Raw genomic sequence first — 24,177 nt, 5'->3', positions numbered from 1 at the left:
AATTGAAGTGTTTCAACTTTTCATAAAACCCACTCCTTTTCTTCAAAAATTATTTATTGAAAAAAAAAATTTCTTTCAAATTAATCACAATAAGTATTGTGTGAATCAATTTCAATATTGAATAAGCATTGCATATTTCATCTGACATACGAGAATAGATTAATTCGAATTTTGCTCAACTTTTTGAGTAAGACATAATTAATAATTTTCAAGATAAATATTTTTTATTTTTTTATTAAGCATCCTTTATCACGATTTAATGGATGACATTTTATCAAAGTTATTAAAATTTGATTTGAAGATGAATAAATTTATTGATGCTGCGGAATCATCATTTAATTCCAGAAAAGAAAAACAAAAATCATTAAAATGGAATGTCGATGTTCAAATGACGTTTTATTTGCAAAACATTGTATCATTACGCGTTTGCTATTAATGTTAATTGAATGCTTTTATTAACATGTTGATTATTTCTTTATTATCAAGACATTTATTGATTCTATAAACAAGTTTTCAGGCGCTCCGAGCAATATTCCGCAAAATTGGTTGCTCAAAATTTCTGGAACAGTTTCATCTTGTGTATGCTTTTTGAAAATTTACAAATCGAAACATTTCAATTCAATTTTTTAGGATGGAAGTTATTCAGAGATTCCAATAACCTTATTCTTTAAATCCTTAAAATTTTTAACTTACAGCATTTCCACCGGACACGAACTGCATATTTGGTCCAATCCACTTCTGAATGGTCATGAAAAGATCAACTATAGTTCACTTCCAATTGAATTTGCAGTTGGTCGAATTGGAATGGATAAAGTTCGATTGGATGTTCAGATGGACTTCGAAACACCTAAAGGCCAAAAATTACTTTCACCAGAACTGTCAGATTATTTGGGGGGGATAAAAATCTGTACAGAAACTGATATTTATGAAAGTGTAACAACGAAATTACTCGGCGAATCAGAATTTATTCAAGGAACTGGGCTGATAAGGCTTGGAAAAGAAAGTCAAAAAGTGTGCAAAATAATATAATTATTTGAATTTGTTTAAAAGCATTTTTTCCTTGAATAAATTAAAAAACAAATAATTTAAATCATATTTCTGCCATTCTTTATAATTTGTAACTCCCTCTTGTCAAATTAGCTGTTCGATGCTTGTGTTATTCCATTTGATAGCATCTTGAACAGATTGAAAATCCATCTTCTTCCATACTCTCCGCTATGCTTTGCAAGATCATTTTCCCCAAATTTTCATCGAATGCCAGCTCCGCACATGTTTTCACCCGCTTCCACTTATCCAGCAAGCACACTCTCTCCCTCTCCTCCTCCGCACCCGGCGCATCTGTCGAGTCAGTTCCAGCTGAACAGAATGCAATTGCAGCCAGCACAGGCAGCAGCAGGCATCCAATTTCCGACTAATCCAGCGGTGTCTCCCACGTTTGCCCGCCAGTCGAGTCTTCATCAGCAGCAACAGCAGCAAATCGCTCAAATGCAGCCTCAGCCACAACTTTCGACACTTCCACAGGCTCTTCCACAATTCCAGAGCCAAATTCAGTCTCCAATGCAGCAACAAATGCAGACTCAAATGCCAATTCAGATACCTCAGTCTTCTCCACAAGCACAACACCATCAGCAAGCGTTACCAGCTTCTTCGCCTCCACCTCAACAGCAGAAGGGAATAAAAATAGTTCAATTATTCAAAACAACCATCACAGCACCGATTCCGTCTCATATGCCAGATGATCTGCTTCTGATGTACAAAAGAGAAGATAAACAACAGAATTTGAGCATGAGAAGGAAAGACGGACAGAATGGAGAGACAAATGTGGAAGCATTCAACACAAAAACATGCGAAGAGAATGAAAAGAAAGCAGAAGATGGGAAAAGGAACGAAGGAGGAAGTGAGATAAAGGAAGTGAAGGAAGGAGAAAAGGAAGAAAAAAGGAAGAAGAAGAAGAAAGAGGAAGAAGAAGGAAGCAATGAAAATAGAGATGATTCTGCTTATCTTCTGCTGGATGATTTGTCTTTGGGTAAATACTTCCTCCCCTCAAAAATGAACAGAAGTGGAGAACTCATTGGAAGCGATCCAACAAATAGAGAATCTTCAATTTCATCATCGTTTGAAGATCCTTTGTCTGAAAGTGCAGCTGATGATGCTTTGAAGCAAAAGTCAAAGGATTCTGAGCAGTTGAGGAACTATTTGCCCAAATGGACGATGGAAAGAGGAGAGCATATGCTTTCTTCTTTTGTCACAACACTTTTCCCATTCACTCCACATCCTAATTCAATTTTACAATCGGCCAATAAAACTTCTCTATCATCATCATCTTCCTCCTCCTCCTCTTCTTCTTCTTTTGAGATTCCTTTCTCTCATATCTCTTCGCCTGTTCCACTTGAAGATTCCTATTTCATTCCTTCGTTAGATCCTTCTCTACACACAAAAGTCAGCAATGATCATTTGAATCAATCACCACAAAATACAAGCCGAGAAGATGAAAATAATGCGCAAAATCAAAATGATGCTCATAAAGACGAAAAGAATAAGAAAGCAGAAGTTAATTATAGAGATGATGTTTCTGTGTTTCTGAGAATGAGAAAGATGAGTTCATTGACAGACAAGGAAATTCATGAAGAGATAAACAAGCTGAACAAAAGCGTATGTTCCTAATTGACCTTTCTTTTAATTTTCTCGAAAAAATAAATTACAAATTAAATTGTTTTTTCCCCTGCATTTTCGAAATAATATTTTTCTTAAATATATATATGTATGTATATGTATATGTATGTATATATATGTTTGAATTCAATTCCTTTTCTGATCATTTATTGTTTCAATAATATCCATTTCTTTTACTATTATTTTTTGAATAGATTTCCATTCGACTTAAACGACTCGAAAGATTAAAACGTTTCAGAAGCACAATTCCTGTTGAGCCGATGGATGTGTTCTCTTCGATGATTTCAGCACACAACAAATATAAAAAGCATCAGAAACAATATTTACTGTCTTCTTTGTCTTCTTCTTCGGCTCAGTCGAACAATGAAATGAGCAAAAATATCACTCACTCTGTTTTTGGAACCGTTCCAAAGTTTTTGTTGAATCAAGATTTGCTCAACTCATTTGACGAAAACAGTTTTTCTTCAACAATCTTTTCATCCTCCGATTCTGATGAATCAACACAAAACACAGAAAATACCAAGATAGCAGATGAGTCATCACAATCTTCATCATCATCTTCAACATCATCATCATCTTCTTCTTCTTCACAAAAACAAGAGCACTCGAATCGGAAGCAGAAGCGTCAGATGCACTCTTCATACATCACTCAGCTGGATGAATTCAACGATGTTGTTCACAAAACAGCATTTTCTCCTTCTTTCAAAGAAGATCCTACAAAAAAAGAATTATCAACAAAAACAACAACTTTGACAAAAGCAGAAGCAAAAATGGAAGAAGAAGAAGAAGAAGATGATGATGATGAAAAGGAAGAAGATAAGGAAGAAGAAAACGAAATTGATCGAGCTGTCAACTTGTATCGAGAAGAGTTGTATTCTCATTTGGCATCAGCTGGCGTGCCTCTGATTTACTTCCACCCAGAAGAGCACAGAAAGTTCATGGATGGGTTAAGGCAGCAGGAGATGGAGAATCAGGAAAGACAGATGGAGAAAGACGATTCAGAGAAGCAAGAAAAGAATCAGGTAAAAGCAGAAAATGAGATGGCGAACGATAAACTTTCTGAAAAACATGCAAATAAAACTGAAAATGTGAATTCATTTGCCTTCTCTCCCATTCACTTTAAAGCAGATGAGCAGGCACTTTCACAAGATTCGATTATTCGATTTTCTCAGTTCGTTTCAAACAGACAAAACACTTCACAGGAAACAAAACAAGAAACAATTCCACTTCCTCTTTCTGATTCATCGAGCATGCCTTCTTCTTCATCTTCTGCATCTCCTTTCACAACTTCTTCAATGTATTCTTCTCCATCATCATTATCTCCATCATCATCGCCTTCTTCTTCTTCTTCTTCACCAGTTGCATCTTCGCCTTCTTCCTCTTCTTCACCTTCATTCTCATATGCATCATCAAGTCCATCTTCTGCTACTTCTTCCACTTCAATCATTTCAAATGCATCTATTTCATCTGCTTCATCCTCTTCTTCTTCATTTGGTAAAACCACATTCATCAAATCAGATACACCTGAACTTACTCCCATTCAACATGACTCTCACATATCACAATTACAGCCAACACAAACACTGACACCTGAACAGCTATCAATGACATCTCATTCAACTCCAACAAAACAAACACAAATCATGCAACAAAATGACACACATCCAAAAGAAGAGAATGAAGTTCAGAAAGAACCCCAGCCAAAGAGAAAATCATTAATTCTGAAGATTTCACTCAACAAAGTGAAGCAAGCACATTCTCAACCGAACTCAACCACAGGAAACGAAGAAAGTGCTAAATGAAGTTTAAAGTTTCTTTTTTATGATCAAATATTTATGACAATAGACAATTGCATCTTTGAAGCTTTGAATATGAAAGATCGTTCATATAATTCTGGAACGCTGTTATTTGACATGATGATTAGAATAGATTGTATTTTCAATTCAATGAGATACTCTTTAAAAGAATGCATTTCACGAAAATATCATTTTTTATTTTTTTTATAAAAATCGCAAAAGTGAACAGAAAAAAACAAGAACGCAAACTGATAAGAAAACAATAAAATATGACTAAAAAAGTTTACATTTTGACTTGAAACAAAGAACAAAAAACGTTAAAAAAGAGATAAATAATTGATGTTCATCGATGAATGCACTCATCGATTGTTCGAAGAAACTGCGAACGAAATTGAGACAGTGCTTCTGCTGAGTCAAAGGCAAAGGACAGCCAAAGAGAATCTTCAACAAATGGAGGAAATGCCTTTGAAGAAGAAGATGAAGTTGGGGAAGTTGGAGGAGGCAATGAATTGACTGCACTTTCCTTTGTTTGTGAATCTCTCTTTTGGAATAGTGCTATTCTCAGAACAAGCGCAACAACTTTTTCTTTAATTAATTCCCTTCTTTTGCTTCTCAAATGTCGGAAACGGAGTTTTGAATTGCTTCTACTGTGTGTATGTCGGTGTCTGTGTGAATTTGGCTGCTCTCTCCCAACAACAGCACTGCCTGCCATGCTGTCTTCATCAGCACAAGAACCTCCCTCACTTTCCTCTGCCTCAAACAGCCTTTCTCTCTCTTCACCCAAATTGATTGCAACTGCCTCTGCCTCCACACTCTCCACCTTCCTCAGATCCACTGCGTGTCTGATGCCCATCCTTTCCCCTCTGCTCTGCATCTCAAACACAAGTAGACAGTCATTCGCCACAATCAGCCAGACAGGCACGCCTTGCTTGGTGAGGATGGTGTCTTTCTCAATCCGCCGGCAGCGCTGCCTCCTTCTTTTGTCGCTCCAGCGCTTCCATGCCAGTTGGTGTGGGGTGAGTGCAAAGTGCGAGAGAGGATATGGAAATTGGGTGCTCAATGAATGAAGTGCTTCTTTGCGAAGAGAAGGTGTCATGGATTGTGATGTGGTTTGTGATGTGGCGGTGTTGCGAGAAGAAGAAGAAGAAGAAGAAGAATGAGAAGAAGAGGATGAAGTGAATGCAGAAGATGTCGGATCGATCACCAATTCTCCACTTTGTTCATTGGATGCATCATCATCAGTCACTTCCATGAGCCTTCGCTTTCCGATCTTCTCTTGGCGCAGTTTCAGTGCTTGTTCCAAGGACATCACAGTCGATTTGGCAGACAGAAGAAGAGAAGCCTGCATTGATGATGAAGAAGATCTACATTCCTGTTCATAATTCTCACCCCAACCTTCATCTCCATCCACATCTCTGCTTTCTCCCACGCCCACTGTCACAATCCTCCCTCTGCTCCTTTCCTCAGCCAGGCGAATCTCAAACGGCTCAGCCATCGTCCGCGACACTCCAATTTCTGTCGCAGCCACTTCACACACGAAATACCGCGAAGGCTGCAAAATGCGCTCTTTCTCTGCTGAAGTGCATTGAGCCCACAGGCAGATTGAATGGAGCGTCTGCTGCGCCTCACTCCGCCTGACCTTCTCGTCGATGTCGAAGGCCACCTGACTCAGCTGCTGTGATGCAAGTGCCAAACACTCTCTCTCGCTTTTCTCGTCTTCTGGCTCTTCTCCCCCAAACCCTTGAGCAGCAGCAGAGACAGAGCTGACTGTTGCAATCGACTCAAGCGAGTCTCTTCTTGTTTCTGTCTGTCGCGCCTCTCTCCTCCTCTCTGCACACTGATACATCGCTGCAATGTGTGCTGAGTAGATCGCCAGTCGGAAGAGAGGCATCTCCAACAGCTGCTCCAGCGTCACGCCTTCGTCGTGGGCTGCCCCTTTCGCCTCGGCGCCTGCCACAATCTGTCTGAACTCCACGTCTGTCGCTGTGATGCTCTCCAGCAGCTCCTGCCGCTCTGGCCGACGCGCAAGATAGCTGCTCAGCATCTTCAGAAACGGCACAAACTGAAGAAATACTCCACCTATCCCAACACGATTGTGGGAAGAAGAAGAAGAAGATGATGATGATAATGGAGATGCAGAAGAATGAGAAGATTTGTGGAAACTGAAAAGTTTTGAAGAGCTCTTTCTTTTCATCGCGCTGGGCTCATTCATCATTTTCGCTTTGCGTGCTTTTTCTTCGTCTTCGATCAGCTGCAGAAGCTGCGTGTGATTCCTGTGGATGTCTGGAATCTCTCTGAACAGCAGCGCAACTGCAGATGCGTCCAGTTCCGTCGGATAGCCAGCGCTGGTGATGCTGTTTGTGTGTCCGTCTGGTGTGCTGCCTGAAAAGGAGATGTCTTCTGTATCAAATGCACCTCCTCCACCGGATGCTGAGCCTGATGAAGAGAATGCGCCTGAAGCAGCATTCGCTTTGGACTTTCCTTGTACTTTGGATTTTTGCTTTGCCTTTTTCATTTCAGCAGCTTTTCGCTTCTCTGCTTCTTTTTGCCTTCTTTCGACCAGTCTCTTCGATGGTTCAACGAAGCATTTGATCAAAATGTCCATCGCTTTCACAAAACGCGACTCGTTCGCTTTTAAAGAGCGGATCAGATCACCCAAAGCACGCTGTGCTTCTTCTGATGCTACTGGCTGCTGTGAAAGTGGAATTTGAGAAGAAGAGGAAGAAGAAGAAGAAGTGAATCCTTGCAGACGACTTGCAGCAGCGTCTTCTGTCTTTTCTTTCGGCTGCTGTGTTGATTGAGAGAAAAGTGCTATTTGTGCTCTTTTTTCGCGCAGATCAGCACCAACACTGTCGATCTGCTGTTTCAACTCAAAAGCATCTTCGTTGCTGTCAATGTGGAATGTGTAAGTGTATCGAATGAAAGGCTCCACTCCTTCAGAAGACGCTCCATCTGAAGCACTTCTACTTCTTCTTCTGCTCTTCCCTCTTCTGTTTTGTGGACTTTTTTGCCACGCTCTTGGAAGTGGTGATCTTCTGCTTCTTCTCTTTGCAATTTGCTCATCTTCATCTGATTCAAAAGAATCATCATCATCATAATCCATGTAGGAATTTGAATAATAACTTTCTTCATCATCTTCTTCTTCTTCCGATTCAGACTCATTTTCATCATCGCTTATTTGTTCCGAAGATCTTCTTCCTCTTTCATTTCTCCTCTTCCTTTCCTTTCGATTCTTCTTCTTTCCTCCTTTTCCCTCCTCTTCTCTCAACTGAGCGGCATAATCTTCCATCTGCAGCGTCTGGCTGGTCATCCACGCTTCTTCCACATCTTCGTCTGTTGTGTGCAAAAACTTGCTCATTTGATGCGAGCCGCCTGGCCTTCGTGTGGAGAACGAGGCTGGAAGGAGCAGAACAACACTGATTTCATTCACATCACGATTAGAAGAAGAAGACATTTGCACTCCTGATGAGGAGGCTGAGGAAGATGATGATGCCGATGCTGAAGAAGATGATGGAATAGGAGATGACAGCATCAGAAGTGAGGAAGCAGATGAGTATGCCTGTGCTGATGGTACCGAAGGAGAAGACGAGACAGATGCAGAGACAAAGAAGTGAAGTGGTACAAGCTCTCTGAAGATCCTTCCCTTTCCTGTCTGCTGGGCCACCACAAACGCATCTGAAAGCACATAAATCTGCGCAAACATTGCACAGCTGCTGTCTAATGCCAGAACAGCAGGTGCACCAGCACCACCAGCTCCAGAGCCGTTTGCTCTGCTCAGCTTCTTCTGAGCATAAAGGGCTTTGCACTGATATAAAAACCTCCTTGAAGGAATGATAATCCTTTCTGGGTCAGGGACTCCAAGAACTGGCTCGTAGTCTGCTGATTTTGCAGAAAGCGAACGAGGATATTTTCTCCCTCCTGAAAAACCAAATATTTTGATAAGGAGATCTTCCTGATCGCGCAACTTCTTTGAACCTTCCACACCCACTGTAATTCCTTTAATTTTATCAAATGCACTTTCAAGATTTTTTCGTTCTGGATCAAGTTTGCTCGTATTTTCTAAAATAGTCTTTAGAAGGAGCTCATATCTTGGTATTCGTTGGACGGGCAACGCAATCATAGTGTGAAATGGAAGACCTTTGCATCTCGCATTTTGCTTTTGTTCCGTGATAAATGTGCGAAATTTCTTATTTCGTTCCATCAGATAATTTGTAAGTTCTTGACTTTTGGACAAATTGTTAATGAACGGGGAATATACTCGAAGATAACTGCCTAGTGATAGAAAAACATTTCCAATGCCCTTTGCATCGTGCCTTAAGCATTTTTCAAATGCGTTGAGGATAATTTTATTTGTCTGAAAAATTATATCAAGATCAGAAAACAACAATCTAATGTCTCTTTGTGTTAACTTTAAATCTTTCATATTCTGTTGCATAGGTTTTTCGAATACTTCAATTAACGTTTCAAGCTGGTCAACATAACTTCTTTCTGTTGTTATAAGTTCCTGTATAATCATTTTTTTCATCTTTTCATCAACTTTTCTTTCCATTTCTTAAAAAGCATTAAATCAAACACTACAAAATAAAAATATCACACATAAATATATTGATGCAAGCAAACAAGTATTTTACTTTCTATTGAAAAAACAGAGCCAAATATTTGATTTTAAATAAATTAGTATATAACATATTTGTTATTTATTGATCACAATTACAATCAAAAGTTGTTGATGATATTTCACAAATAGAAAATGTTATTGAGAATTCAATGTTATTCGATGCCTGTTTAACTATTTATTCGTTCCATTGGTATGTTAATGGTCAAATTCACAAATTAAAATATCTTCCAATTTTTATTAATTCTAACGTTTAACAACTCATAAATTCTTTATCTGAATTTTTTTGAAAAAAACGTCTGAGAAAGTTTCAATGATAAGACAATCTTTTTCTAAATGAAACTTGTTATTTTATTGAAAAACATGAAATAGGAAAAAAAATGTTGAAGGATGAGAATATCTGTAAAAAAAAAAAAAAAATGGAAAAGAAATTTTCAGACAACGTATCAAGAATATCTATTTCACTCTTCGAAAGTTTATTATCCATCATTTTCCATTAAAGACCCTTAATATTTAAAGAATCAAATGTTTGACTTGAGGATAATAATTTGATTTTAAAACAAAATGGATTCAAATCTAAATGAACAATTGGTATATAGTTTTTTTGTTTATTGATTTGCAATTTTTGTTATGTGATTTTCTCATTTTATCTTGAACTTAGAAAAAGATTGGTTGTCTCAATGCTGAAAGCTGTTTATGCAATCAATATATTCAACAAGCATCGTTTTCTTCACAAAATTCTTTTTACACAACAAATAAAATTCGTCCTGAATACCAAAACAGTAGTTTTCATGTGAAGAAGAATGTTTCTTCATTCGAGAAAAGCGAGAAATCTTCAATTCCATTTTCCTTGCATGACACTCGTTGCAACGAAAAAGAATGTTACAACGGTAAACAATTTTTTGATTCTTCTTCTTCGAAATATCATTCTGAAGCTCCATACAATTCAACTTCGTTATCTACAAAATTTTGTAAGAATTTCAAAAGCTCTTCAATAGACTTTCAGTCTGATGGCAAGAGTGAATTGAATGGGTTGATCGATTTTTCTCCCAAAGAAAATTTACACGAGCAACCCCCTTCGAATTTGAGCAAACTTTCTGAATATTGTGATCCAATAAAAGGGACTGGGGGAATCAATCAACAATCTACCCAAGAATATCACGCAGAAAAAGATTTTATCAATGGAGATGAACAAAGAAAGCACTTGAGCATCTTTTTGCAAGATGATAATGATAATCCGAACAGTGCACGAGGAGGAAGATGGAGGTGGAAATCTTATGCCACAGAAATGCTAAGCTCTGCGGTTGACGTTGATTTTGATGAAGGCAACAGAAAGTCTTCGATGACCGCATACGCTCAACGATTGTTCATGCTGAAACGGTGGAGAAAAATGGACATGACAATTCAGAAAGAGCTTATGAATTTTGGCTCTGATAGACTTGCCTCTCAGATGAATCAACAAACTTCAGAAGTTGAAGATGAGGAATTGAATGAAACATGCAAAACGGATTGCCATAAAAATGAAGATTTTGAAAATGATTATAACAATGCTAAGGACATATTTGAGAAAAAACTGAATAAAAAGCAAAGATATGTTATTGAATTTCAAATACATGAAGCAAAGCAGTATTACAAGATGTTCGGAGAATGGATAGAGAAAGATTGGATCACAAACGAAATTGAACGCAAAATGTGGGAACGGGCTAAAGTTGAATGCATGTCCCATTCCGAGTCAAAAGATAAGATTGACCAAAATGAAAATTCAGAGCAATTGGAAAGCACTTTGGAAGAGATGAAAGATGCATTCTTAAATGCTGTTGAGAAGGGGCTGGAAGAACAAGAACTGGACAAAATTCGAGTGAAGATTGAAATGGAAGAGAAAAAATTGAATAAACAGCTGAAGATGAAAGAGATGAGCGATTTGGAGCGATTCAAGCAGTTGAGCTGCAAATCCAGAGAGAAACACGAAGAATCTCGAAAATCAGAAGAATCTGACATCAAATCCTTGGGGCAGCAATTGAATGAAATAGACATTCCATTTGAGAAAGGCACGAATATTTCAAGCAGACACAGTGATTCTTTCGTTGAAGATTTGCACGTTCCAAAAACAGCAGAATTTGAGCTGGATGAAAGTGAATCATGTTTTGATGAAGAAATGATTGATGACACAAAGTCATTTTCGGATGATCCAAATATTTCATTTGGATGCAGTGAGAATTTCACCTCTTTCAGATTGCCTTTTTCAAATGATGCTTATGGGCTGTTCAATTGTTTAGGGGAAAGGAACACAAATTCTGATGGAAAACAACACAAAAAATATACAAGCAATTCTTTGTTGCATTCATTTCATGATTTTTCTGTTTATCCTTTTTTAAATCGAAAAGAAGATTTTTCTATTCGCAATTCTGAGACAGGCCCTTCTGACAATCATTTGACCACTTTTCAACTGAAAGAGTGTCAAAAGCACAATTTCTTCTCATTTTCTGATTTATCAGCAGCCAATGAAGATGAGCATCTACCTTTTCGTGTTCTTCGGACGGAAGATCGAGCAAAAGTGGATGCAGCACAGGTTCGTGCAGGAGTTGTTGATGTGAATGAGAGGAGGCTTCGATATGAAGATAAGATTTTCAATTCAAAGCGGAGGAATATTCGGCGTGGAAAAATGTATAAGATGCTGAACGAAGTGCATAACAATTCTGTGCTTGTGATTCCTTTTATTTTCTCTTCAAAGCGCATGTCAAAAAAGAAGGAGAGATATAGAGTAGAAAAAATGAAATGAAACAAAAGATCGCATTATTGATTCATTGAACTTGTCTTTTGCATTTTTATGTTTTCTATTATCAATTTTTTAAAAAAAGAAGCTTATTTTTCATTTTTTTTTCTGTTTTTTTAACAAAAAACTGACAGAACTTCAAAAGAGTTATCATTTGTAAGTTATTAAGAAGTGAATAATCAACAGCCATTATAATAACCATTCACTTGCCCTTAATATTTCTATAAAAAGGCAAAATAGGATTTTTCTTTTAAAGAATTGATGGTTTGGTGTTTTTTGAGCAATAAAATTTGAAAAATGCATTTATCATTAATTTATTGATTCTTGTTATTTTATGAAACGTTTAATTAAAGGCAAAATATTTCACTGAAGAACAAATTGAAAATTTTAGAACTGCTTTCCGTGTGTTTGACACTGATCACAGTAATACAATCTGTGTGAAAGAATTGCGCCATGGTATGATTTTTCAAACAGTATTTTTTTGTTAACACAAATTTCTATCAAGTTTTGGAATCTGCTGATCAACATCCAACAGACGAAGAACTTCAGGAAATGATGGACTTTTTGGATACTGATGGAAATGGGGTACTTGACTTCGACGAATTTGTGGTTATGATGGCGATGGCAGAAGGACATTGCGAGGAAGAATTGAAACTGAAAGCCGCATTCAAAGCTTTTGATAAGGATGGAAACGGGTTTATTTCTCGTGAAGAACTTAAATCAGTTCTTGAAGCAGAAGGTGAGAAATTATCTGCAGCTGATATAGATGAAATGATTAAAGAAGCTGGTGCGATTTTATCTTTTCCAATAATTTAATATTATTTCCTGACAAATTTTAATTCTTTTATTTTTTAAGACACCAACGGAGATGGACAAATTGATTATAGTGAATTTGTAGTAATGATGGCGCAACACTAAATAATTTGAGTGTTTAATTTGAAAATGTTGTGCAATAGTTAATGAGTTATTGAAGAGTCATTATTATTTGATAATTATATGTAAACTGTTTTATTTCTTGCTTTCGGCGCTGTTTATTAAGTTTCTCTCGAAAATTTTGTTGTACAATTTTTGAAATTATCAAGCAATTTTTAGAAAAATATTCCAGTTTAAATATTTTTATTATTTTATCTTTTTTTCCAAATTGGGCAGATTAAATTATTGCATTGTGCACATCAGTTTATATACATTTAATGCTTTGAGACTTATTTCAGAAAGCATCATTTTCGCATGTAATATTAGTGAAAGAAGGAGGATGTTTTTTGTTTTTAATTTTTTATGAAATACTACAAGAATAAGGATTAAGAAATAGTACAACTTCAAAGCATTTTGGAGAAAACTTTTTCGTTTAACGTTTCTCATATTAACGATTTTTGTATATCGATTGTAACAAAAATAACATTTCTATTAAGTTGGCATTATTTATCTTGATGATTTTTTCAAGATATTGAAGAATAAACAAAGTGAAATTTTGAAAAAAAGAACTGTCATATCGAAATTTATCTATTACACGATTTGTAATAGCGCTATTTTAAAATGTCAAGTGCTGATAAATAAAAATATATGCAAGAATTTTCGATGATTTATTCAAAGTTTTGTAAAAAGCAAAGCGAAAAAGCATCATCGAAAAACAAATAAATTACATATCCTAAGCAAAGAAGTGTTATAAAAATTCGTAAAAATATAAGAAAGAAAGAAAAATTGGATTAAAAAAGACTTTTCAACGTAAACAACAAAACTTCAATTTTGCATATAAAAAGTTAAATATAATTAAAAATAAGCACTCAAATATTTTTCCAACTTTTATATTGACAGTTCACATTTTCCTTCATTGCAACGTATCAGTTCAATCACTCCACGTACATGTCACCCAACATAATTCCAACATCGTCCTTTCCGATGCCAGTGATCAGCTGATGGTATTCTCCTTTATTCTTGTTCGTCTCCTTCGATTTTGGCTCTCTCTGCTTTTTCCCTTTCTGCTTCCACACAAACTGCTTGTTTCTGCACACAATCACCACCACTGCACCTGATATCACACACAAAAACAACACAGACACTGAGACTGCAACAGCAGCAACTGCCTTCTTCCCGTCTTCCCCCAGAATTCCCACGATGTGTATCTCCATCACTTCCTCTGACCAGGTCATCCCTTGATCACACGACACATGCAGATACAATGTGGGAAACAGCTTCTCATCGACATCAGTGAAAGAAAAAGACGAATCTGTAAATAGATATATCTCTCGTGTGTCACTCGGATCTACGTCAAAGTAAACCTCACTAAACACAAAATTGACTGAAGTTTCATTTTGTGTTGCATTTGAAAAAGCAGAAGTGAACTGAAACATCGAGTTTGAAGCAATTCTTCCATGTTTCGTAACCTGCCTCAGCCCCTTTCTCGTAGCTGAAGTTTTGGAGAATGAGATAGAAGAGTCATGCTCTGTTTTTCCATTTGAATAACTTTTGCCGCTGTGCCTTTCATCTATTTCGTTGAAGTTAATCAGATATGAAGGAGGATGGACATCGACCGAGGACAACGCCAACACAGGCGCAATCGGAGACAAATTGCTGCCGCGCACAGAAAGAGGCGGTAGATTGGGAAATGAAGAGAGCTCAATTGATGAAATGTTGCAGCTAAGATTGAATGGCGGAGGAGCACCACATCTGAGAAGTTTGGAGTTTGACTGTGAAATGGCAGGATTTGGGCGTGATGAATGAGAAGAAGAAAAAGAAGAAGAAGCGAATTGAATTGGCCTTCTTGGTAAAATGGCAGGATTCAATGAATTTGAATAAGAGTTATATAAATCTGCATCTGCGTTAATGTCAGACAAGCAAAAAGTGTCGCACATCAGAAACTGGTCTGAATGCGCTTCAGAAAGATGCTGCGAATGAAAAGACGAATATTTGTCTGCTTCATTTTCAGCAAAGGAGTCATCGCTATGACTCCCACTCAAATCAACTCTTTCGTTCTTTCTATTGATTTGCTTGTCGTAATTGTTTGCAGATGACAACCACACTTTCACCAGACTCTTCGAACAAGCTCCAGTCAGCGGCGTTCGTATCGTCGTGAAAATGTGCGTGTCATTTTCGAATATCGAGTCGTTGAACAGTATTTTCCCTCCCTTTTCCACACGAAAGGCTCCGTTGTTGTTTGCCAGGAAGGAGCCATTCTTCACATAAATATGCAGCTTGCCAGCAGAATCGGATCTTTTTGTGATGTTCTCCATGCCGATAAGAACAAGAGCACCTCCACAAGACGCGTTTTCATAGATAAGTGGATTGACAACGTATGAAAAAGAAGAGAGAGAATGAGAGTTCGATGCAGAATCAACTCCAACTGAAGAGGAAGAAGAGGAAGATGATGATGAAGAGGAGGAACGAACAGGACAGCGATTCGAATCAAAATTTGTGTTGAGTATGAATATCAGTGAATCAATGCTATCTTCTGCTGGGGCTTCTTTTAAGTGTTTAATTGGTGGATTGGAACCACTTTGAAGAGTGCGAGATCTGAGTGATGAAGAAGAGTCAGCAGACAGAAGTAAACGTGAGTGGGGCATCAAAGAAATAATACGAGACAATTGAAGTGCATGTCTAAGCGCCTGAAAAGGTAAAGCTAAATAACACAAAAAGGAGTTTTGAAATGAAGTGCTCAATGACGAAGAAATAGAAGATTGAGAAGCATTTGTTGATTGTGTTGCCAATGAAGAAATTCCGTCAATCGGCATTTCCTTGTTGTTGCTTGACATTTTCTTCTTGACCATCCAACTAATGTCTTCACTTTTCGAATCTGAAAATGCATCAGCCTTAATCATTTCCCTTTCCCTTCTACTGCCTCCTTCTCTTTCTCCTTCGCTTCCACTTCTCGCTCCCACAAACCACGAGTCAGCCACTTCCACAACCATCCCACCACCGTATCTGTTTGCAATGTTGAATTCAATCGAACTCCTGATAATCTTCAGAAGCAGACTGCCCTGTGGCAAATAGTCTGTTATTTGGTGGGTGATCGCCACAAATGCTCCTCCACCGAAAAGGGACTTGCAGCTCTTCACCAAAAGATCCTGAAATGTGACAAAACTTTCAACCTCGTCCCCTGCAGAAGATAACAAGGAAGAAGAAGAAAAGCGCTCATTTCTGGGAATGAGAGAAGATTTTGAATTTTCATCACTTTTCTTTCGGTTGCATTCTTCATTCCTATTCATCTTTTCGTCTTCACTGAACAGCAGGAAAATGCCTCCTCCTTCAACTGCATCACATTGGGTGATTGTCGTTGCATTCAATAAAATGTGATAGTTTTCATTCGCATTTGCTCTGATCTGCCCTAACTTCCCTTCTGTTTCTCCTGTCTCGTCTGAATGTTTCACTTTTCTCTCAATGAACAGCGCACCTCCCCGAAATGAAGCACTGCAGTCTTTGAATGCAACATCAAGCGTGCTGAATGTTCCAGCGCTCGCATCGACATAAACAGCTCCTCCGCAAAGAGACGATGTTCGCGAAAAATCCACGTTTGAAATGGCTACATTGGAGCTTTCCACGTGCATTGCACCGCCTTCGTTTGAGTTTGTGAAAATGTTGCGGAATAAAAGAGGAATAGTTTCAGCCAGAAGAGCAGAAGAATGTTGTGAAGAAGCAGAAGGAGAGGAATACTGCTTCGATGAAAGAGCTCCTCTTATTCTTCCCAAAAGCTGGACTCTGAGCGAGCCAGTAATCCAAACAGCAGGCGATTGAGAAATAACAGGCTCAGAAGGATGCAATGGACGAACAGACGATGAAGCAGATTTCTTGACTGATGAATCACCATGCATCAAAGCATGCGTGTTGCCAGGTGAAATACTCTTAAAAATCACTTCTCTCAAAATGTCAAGGGAAGTTATTTCTGTTTCCCTTTGATTCTTTCTGTTTGCGAAATGTCTCCTCAAAAATCCAACTTCATTCTCGTTTTGCATTCCGTTCATTTTGTACAAGTCGTCCTGTCTGCTCAAACCGTCAAATATTCCTCCAGCAAATACCACTGCTTCACTCACAGAGTATATGAACATGGATGACCCATGTCCATTTTTGGAAACAGAACAGCCATAAAACAAGCAATCCGTTGCTGTCAGCTTCCTCTCCACGTACAACGCACCACCCGCAGTCGAGCTGTGGCAGTTGCAGAACACGCAGCTCTTCATCATGGCGCTGGTCGCTGAGACGTAAGTGTTATCGCGCGTGTCGTTCACAAAGGACACAGCCCCTCCAACTCGTGTGAGCGGATTTGAGGTTCTATTGCGCTTCGATTTAGCACTGGCTGTTTGGCGCTTTGCCTCCTTTTGCAGTTTCTTGTTGCGTTGAAGTTTTCTTTCGATGACTTTCTCTGTTTGCGCATCAAAATGGCCTTTAAAATAGGCATCTCTTAATTTCGCAGCCGCAATGCTCTCCATTTCTGATGCTTCTTCTTCAGTGATCGATGCGCATGAGCTGAACTCCACTTCACTCAGTGTAACGTTGCCGCTTTGATTGAGAAGGAATGCAAGACAGCTTCCATCAACAGAAACAATGTTGGTGAATGTTGCATTGCATATCGAGACATTCAGCAAGTTTATTATGTACAATGCAGAAGAAGAACACTGCGTGTTGTCGTTCATCTTCCCAACAGGAAAGCACATATGGTTTTTGAATACACTCTTGCAAACAACCTTGTTCCTGTCTCCCAGTTCATCTTCTTCTGTTCTTTTTGCGTTTTTCTCGTTGCGTTCAGTGGAATTCTTTGATTTGCAGTGCTCATGCAGATCAGAATCAGAACAGGGTGCAGTTGATTGCTGAGATAATGACGACGCATTATTGAAAGCTTCCTTCTTCGTTGTATTTTCATTTTGCTTCACAGATTCTTTGATTGTGATACTTCTTGCATGGTGAATAAAAATGAAAGGATTGTAGCATCGAGAATTTCTGCTGTTTTCCAAGTTGGTCGAAAGAAGAAAATCGGTGTTGCATTCAGATGAAGCCATTTTATGTTGTTTAATCGATGGCAGGGAAGAAGAAGAAGAAGATATTGTGCAATCAAATGTTTGAGTTGTTGACACTTCCTCTTCAATTGCATTTCTCGAATCAGCATCTCTTCGATGATTATAAATTTCTTCTTCTTCTTCTTCTTCTTCTTCCTCTTTTTCATCTTCTTCTTCCTTATTTTCAGAAAAGGAAGGAAAAGTCGTGTTTAAAATTCCTTCAAAAGTGCATCCTGCAATTGTCACATCAGAATATTCATTGATATCCACAATGTGAATAAAAAGTCCGGCTAATTCTGAAACAAGCTGTTTGTTTGTGGGTGCTGCATCTGTAACTGAGTTCGTCTTCACATGCTTAAATGTGCATCGCTCGAAGCTGATTGGTTTATTTGTTCTCTCTTCCAGTCCGTTGCACCTTTCATTTCTTGTGTTCAGATTAAAGACTTTTGGTATGTGTATTTCTCCTTCTCTGGAAATAAACTCAGTCAGGACAGAAAATGAAGAGTCTGCGACAAGAAGATTACTAACTCCTTCGATGAATATCAAGTACGATTCAGAGAGTGTAGTTTCAGACAGAGTATAGTCCGGAGCATCTGAAGAGAAAAGTGTCGCTTCGTTGATTCTCCGTTGGCTTTCTTCTTCGCATATGTTCCCATTTAGGTCCTCGTTTATGATGCATCCGATACATTCAAGTGAACCGTTCTGCATGGCAATGATTTGCCCATCGAATTTTTTGATTTTCACTTGATGAAGTTTTAAATCAGAAGATAAAAATTCTAAAGGAGAACGTTGTATTCCTGTTGCATCTATCCACATATCTTTAATTGTTACATCACTGATTGATGAGGTATGCATTAGTGGGAATGAAATTGAATTATACATGTTTCTCGTTGCCTGCGACAACTCTCTTATTGCGCTATTCACAACTGACAGATAATACTTTTTTTGATAATTTTTATCCGCTTGTTCGTTTTCAAAAGATAATGATGCCTTTATTATTGTTGAGGTATCGATTCTGATCGGTGCCAATTCAGCTGGAAAACATGTAAAGAATATGAAAATTATGTGAATTGATAACGCAGATAACAAAGCAAACATGTGTTCAAAGGATTCTTGATTGTAATAGAAATCAAAGATACATCCTTGCAATTTGAAATCTTAAGGATACTGTGTGCAATGCATTCAAAAGTTAAATTTTCCAAAGAAAACCTTTATAATTGAAATAAAGAGTCAAATTGAAGTTTTAAAAGTAAATTATCGAAATTAGAAAAAACAAACGTATTTATGTTGGTAAATGCGAGTAAAATTTCAATATTTGCTTGCTTTGTGGAAATTATCGTTTTGTTTGATTTTGAACAAATCATGAAATTTGTCCATTTTTCTGTTTCAATATTAACAAGTTCGAGATTATCTATTGACTCAATAATGTTTATGCTTGTATCGCTATCTAATCCATCAACAGCCTTGTTTAGTGTTTTACAAGGATTTGATTCTTTTCCTTCCCAGCAATCGTCTTCATCTTTTCCTTTTATAGAATCAACAAAAATTTGGCGATTGTACTGGCACTCACTCAACGAAATAATCACAAAAAAAATCCAGCATTGCATTCATAAATCAAAAACACCAATAATCATGCCCATCATAAAATGTTCAATTTCAAGAAAACTCAAATAATCAAGAATTCTATCCCATTTGAGATATAAACATATTTTAATAGTTTTATAAAATTTTTGAAATCTTTTGTAATAGAAAAATAAAATTATTTATTTATAATTCTTTTGTGAAATGGCAACACCAAGTTCTGTTCCTTCAACAAGTTCATCTATATCTTCAACTCTTTCTCCAAGAAATGTTCATGAACTCATTGAAAGATGCGAGAAAGGTCAAGAATTTTCATATATTTTCTTTTGGAAAGAAAGCGAAGATCCTTATGGCATTTTTGCCCAATGGTTCACATCACCATTCGTCGTTGATTCCATTAGATATAACACTGCAGAGCATTGGATGATGGCTGAAAAGGCTCGATTATTCAATGATGATGTTTCTTTACAAAATATTTTGAAAGCATCTACCCCACGAAAAGCTAAGGAATTGGGGAGAGGTGTTAAAAATTTCAATGGAACAGTGTGGGAACAAAAAAAATTTGACATAGTGTACCAAGGGAATTTGCACAAATTCAGTCAGCATCCTGAATTAAAAGCATTATTAATGGAAACAAAATCCTCAATTATAGTGGAAGCTTCTCCGCTAGATGCAATATGGGGGATAAAAATGGATGCTTCAAATCCAAAGGCAACAAATCCTCATGAATGGAAAGGTGAAAATGTTCTCGGTTTCGCGATTATGGCTGTTAGAGACACGTTTTTTGAACAATTAAAAGAAAGTTCAAAAAGTTAGAAGCATAACAATTAGAGTTTCATCTTTCATACAAAAACATTTTTTAAGCCAAAGATTTTTTATGTTTGTATCCAGCAAGTGATCAAGTGAGACACAAAGAAAAAATTACCATTCAATATGCAAATATTTATTATCATCAAGAGCAAAACGATCATTTTATCAATTGTATTGTCTTTTGTAAATTTTGGATTTAATTAAATATAATTGATTTTTATTTTTATAATATTCTTTTTTATTCTTTTTATTTATTTGAAAAAGAAAATGCAAAAACTTCATTATGCATCAAAAATAAATCAACAAGAGAATTTCAACAATTGAATTGATAACTTCACGTATTTTTATAATGAAACGATTTTAAAAAAAGTTAAAAAAGGAAATTATGAAAAAATTATTTTTGTTGTGAAGTGGTTTTCAGATTCATAAAACAGATATTTAATAAAAAAACAATTTTCACGATCATCCAAAATGATTAATTCGAATACTGTCTAAACTGGATAGAATCACATCAAATATAATCAATACCGTTTGCAATCACATTTTTCTGTGAACGAACATTTTTGTCCAATTTTTCATTCATTTATTATCGCACATAATTAAAGAGCTATTCATACAGACCGTCAAAAATAACTGATAAAATTTTTTATATGTGTGATTATTGTTGAAATCATAACTTTTTTCGGGGTGTTTGTTTTTCGAATTTTGCTTTTCATTGAATAGAGCTTTTGAATTCAAGTGCTTTATTTATCACAACTGTTTTAAGAATAAGTGAATCTGTTTAAATATAGATTAATATTTCTTTATTGAGCCTTTTCACTCTTTTGTGTTCATAAATTTTTATTCAAGGATATTTTTGAACAGAAAAATTTGAATGAAAAAATATGGTTTCAAAAATAATCACCCATATTGATAATTTGAATTAACAGTTGAGAAAGAGAAAAATCGCATTCAATTATAATTTTTATTATCAAACAAGTTAATGCTTTAAAATTGAGATATTTTTTTTTCTTTTATAAAAAACAATAAAAAAAGAACAATTATCATGTTAATAGAAAAAATTATTTATCAAAAATATGTGATCTGAATTTTCAAAAAAAAAAAAAAAAAAAAAAAAGGAAAATTTCAAGAATTAATACCAACAACATAATCATAATATATGACTTGTTTATTGATCCTCCTTCATTCAATATAACCGTTTTGAGTCGTTTGCACATCGAATGAACAAGTTTATTAATTATATCCATTTCAATTTAATTCCAGGCAGCAAAAATTGACTTTTTCAGCTCATTCGCATCTTTCTTTGGTTCACAATCATTGAAAACTTTCCCAGATAAAATGATCCACACATTTTCGATGCTATTAAAATCTGGAGAATAAGGGGACCATTCCAAACTGGTTAATGAAAAATCTCTGATCACATTTTGCTCATTAAAAGATCGACGAATAGGCGAATTATTGTGGATAAATATCCAATTATTTTTGTATTGCTTTCGTGAATTAGGATTTATAGATAACGTTCTAATTCGACATAATTCCTCTTTATTTATTGTTTCGCAAACAAAAATGATTGGTGATTCGAAATTATAACCCACTGCATCCCATAATTAAAATTTTTCATGTTTATTCTGACTTTGATGATCGAATATCTCTTCATTATCATTTTCATTCTATTCCATTCTTGTATTATCTGGTCCAAATGAATTGTTTTTTTTTCATCAGCGAAGATCGTCAGCTTCCATAATTCATCATCCCTTAAATGTTTTTCAGCAAATTCGTTTCTCATCTTACAAGCATTCTTTGATAGGAAAGGTTTGACTTTTCTCTTTGTATATTTTCCACTAATTACGCGCAATCGTCGAAAAGCGATGGAATTGTTGCAATTCATAGCAAGATAATCGGTTGGATCTCTGATTCTTCGAATTTGCATGCATTTTGATTCTTTTTAAGCTTTCTTCAGCAAAGCATGCGAAATAAAAAATGGCCTTCCGAGTTTGCCTTTAACAGACCGATTTGATTATATATGGTATGTTTTTTTGTGTTTTTTTACAGTCTTGACTGAAATTTTCAATAAACGAGCAATTTCGTTTCTTCCCTTTCCTAGATCGCGCAGCATATGAATTTTCTTTTGAATCGAGCCCTTTGCAATTCTTGCCATTTTGTTTTGTTTGTGTATTATTTCTTTTTTTGCATTAATGCTTTTATCATTCTCAAATTTACCTTTTTTTCCGGACACATTTGGGTAATTATTTTTGGGATCATACTTTTTTTCGGGGTAAGTTTAAGATTATGAAAAAACAGTTTTCAAACATCAAAAATGCTTTCAGGCATCATGAATAATATCAGTCATCAACTTTCAAGTCAACAATTATAAAAAAAAATAGTATTTTTAATGATTATTGTTGGATGACCATTATTAAAAACGTAACTTGTTTGATATTTGTCTTTTTTGATGAATAACAACTTTTACGGTTCGCACATATTGCATGAATGTTTATGATCTATTATGATAATTTTGCGCTATCCAATAGAAATGCAATCATTTCGATTTAGAAAAATTTTGTCAAATGTTACTGTTTCGCACAATCGTGAACAAAAATGAAAAACTAAATCACTTTATTGTTTGTTTCAAATATGCAACAACACTATCCAATATTGTATCAAACTTTGCAATAAATTGAGTGTAAGTTGTTAAAAATCTAATCATTTTCTTATTAAACCGAATATTATTGTTGTTTAAAAAGTTTCATTGAATTCCATATATTTCTCGTTTTCATTTTTTTCTTTTCTTCAAAACTGGCATTTTATTCTTCACAGTAATTATCGATTCGCAGTTTAAAAATGTTAATAATGTTTTTTAAAAATATTATCTGTCTGTGTTTCTAAGTCCAAAAAAAAAAAAATGAAACAATATTGAATTTGAGACTCATTTTATCTAATAAATTAATTGCAAACTGTTCTTTTCAAAGCGAGGCATTTTGAGATAATTTTTCTCCATAAACAGAAAAAAAGTCCTCCTTCGGATTGCATTTCTTTTTCTTTTCTTTTATCTCTCACTCCCTCTTTTTTTCTTCTCCTTCTTTTCTTCAGTGCCTTCTTTGGCCTTCTCTTCTTTTCAGTCTTTCGCTTCTTTCTCATGTTCCTCTTCTGGCTTTCCTTGCTTATCTTTTTCTTTTCCATCATTTGGGCTAATTCCTAAAATTTCTTATCTTTTTGCTCTTCTCTCATCTCTCTTCCTCATCTCTTCCTTTTATTTTTCTGTTTTCTCTTTCTCTCTCTCTTTTCCAGCCGCTCCACAAAATTTCCTTGATGCACCTCCAGAAGCATCAATAACGATGATATTGAGTGCAGATCCTGCCAAATCGGTTGTTCAAGCCTCCTTTCTTCTTCCTCGCTTTCTCTCCCTGCCTCTATTTCATCCCTTCTTCAATGGTTTCCATGAATCATCACAGAAGGAAGTGATGCATGTGGTGTGCTCATCTGCACCTGGAAAATGAATAGTTTTGGTGGCAGAAGGCCAAGAAGTGTTTGTTGAAAATTTTATTGTTTTTTATTTTTGGAGAAAAGAAGGAAGTGAAATTGTATCTTCGCTGGTAGGGCAGAGGAAGCGAATTTGCGCGATGAGAGCGGCTTGAATAGCTGAGATGTCACTCAGAAGATGAGATAGTGAAATTGTGAATTCTGAAATGAGTCAAAAAAATTCATGGATGAGAAAGAAGAAGAGGGAGAAGAAAAGTGAAAACAACAAATATTTAAGTTGTTTCATGAAAGCACAAAATTACTAATTAGAAAAAAAATATATTCTGACCCTTCAGTACAAATATATAAAAAAAAATTACGAAAATCATACAAAACAACTCCGAAAAAATGCTCATATAACCAGCCATACATATTTCACATTTCTGTTCATCTGTCTTTGCCACTTCTCCTCTTAAATCCAGTCATAAT

General features: G+C 36.1%; 6 protein-coding genes across 6 annotated transcripts; 4 read left to right on the top strand and 2 right to left on the bottom strand.

Annotated features, from left to right (window-relative positions):
- Positions 1–388: 388 nt before the first annotated feature.
- Positions 389–4,719, top strand: MONOS_6290 (uncharacterized protein; the record flags this gene model as incomplete). Its single annotated transcript, XM_067876512.1, has 5 exons — positions 389–393; positions 518–577; positions 696–1,011; positions 1,141–2,652; positions 2,868–4,719. 5 exons carry the CDS (start codon positions 389–391, stop codon positions 4,473–4,475), a joined length of 3,501 nt encoding a protein of 1,166 aa, XP_067727032.1. The 3' UTR covers positions 4,476–4,719.
- A 93-nt stretch (positions 4,720–4,812) lies between these two features.
- MONOS_6289 (uncharacterized protein) lies at positions 4,813–8,670 on the bottom strand (the record flags this gene model as incomplete). The annotated part of the gene is made up of 1 exon (XM_067876510.1): positions 4,813–8,670. One exon carries the CDS (start codon positions 8,668–8,670, stop codon positions 4,813–4,815), a length of 3,858 nt encoding a protein of 1,285 aa, XP_067727031.1.
- A 922-nt stretch (positions 8,671–9,592) lies between these two features.
- MONOS_6288 (uncharacterized protein) lies at positions 9,593–11,954 on the top strand. Its single transcript, XM_067876509.1, has 2 exons — positions 9,593–9,675; positions 9,746–11,954. The coding sequence occupies exons 1-2, from the start codon at positions 9,649–9,651 to the stop codon at positions 11,861–11,863; spliced, it is 2,145 nt and encodes a 714-aa protein (XP_067727030.1). The 5' UTR covers positions 9,593–9,648; the 3' UTR covers positions 11,864–11,954.
- Positions 11,955–12,080: 126 nt separating this feature from the next.
- MONOS_6287 (putative EF-hand domain containing protein) lies at positions 12,081–13,269 on the top strand. Its single transcript, XM_067876508.1, has 4 exons — positions 12,081–12,121; positions 12,211–12,313; positions 12,363–12,644; positions 12,714–13,269. The coding sequence occupies exons 1-4, from the start codon at positions 12,119–12,121 to the stop codon at positions 12,773–12,775; spliced, it is 450 nt and encodes a 149-aa protein (XP_067727029.1). The 5' UTR covers positions 12,081–12,118; the 3' UTR covers positions 12,776–13,269.
- Positions 13,270–13,346: 77 nt separating this feature from the next.
- Positions 13,347–19,454, bottom strand: MONOS_6286 (uncharacterized protein). Its single transcript, XM_067876507.1, has 3 exons — positions 19,117–19,454; positions 18,935–19,047; positions 13,347–18,872 (listed from the first exon to the last, which is right to left on the bottom strand). Exons 1-3 carry the CDS (start codon positions 19,443–19,445, stop codon positions 13,705–13,707), a joined length of 5,610 nt encoding a protein of 1,869 aa, XP_067727028.1. The 5' UTR covers positions 19,446–19,454; the 3' UTR covers positions 13,347–13,704.
- Positions 19,455–19,532: 78 nt separating this feature from the next.
- On the top strand, positions 19,533–20,558 carry MONOS_6285 (putative NADAR family protein). Its single transcript, XM_067876506.1, has one exon. It carries the CDS (start codon positions 19,624–19,626, stop codon positions 20,233–20,235), a length of 612 nt encoding a protein of 203 aa, XP_067727027.1. The 5' UTR covers positions 19,533–19,623; the 3' UTR covers positions 20,236–20,558.
- The last annotated feature ends 3,619 nt before the right edge of the window (positions 20,559–24,177 follow it).

Source organism: Monocercomonoides exilis, assembly GCF_001643675.1.
Source record: "Monocercomonoides exilis strain PA203 chromosome Unknown scaffold24-1337568, whole genome shotgun sequence".
In the NCBI taxonomy this organism is placed as follows: Eukaryota; Preaxostyla; order Oxymonadida; family Polymastigidae; genus Monocercomonoides; species Monocercomonoides exilis.
Note: the sequence above shows the minus strand (reverse complement) of the source record. Positions and strands in the feature narration are given on the sequence as shown.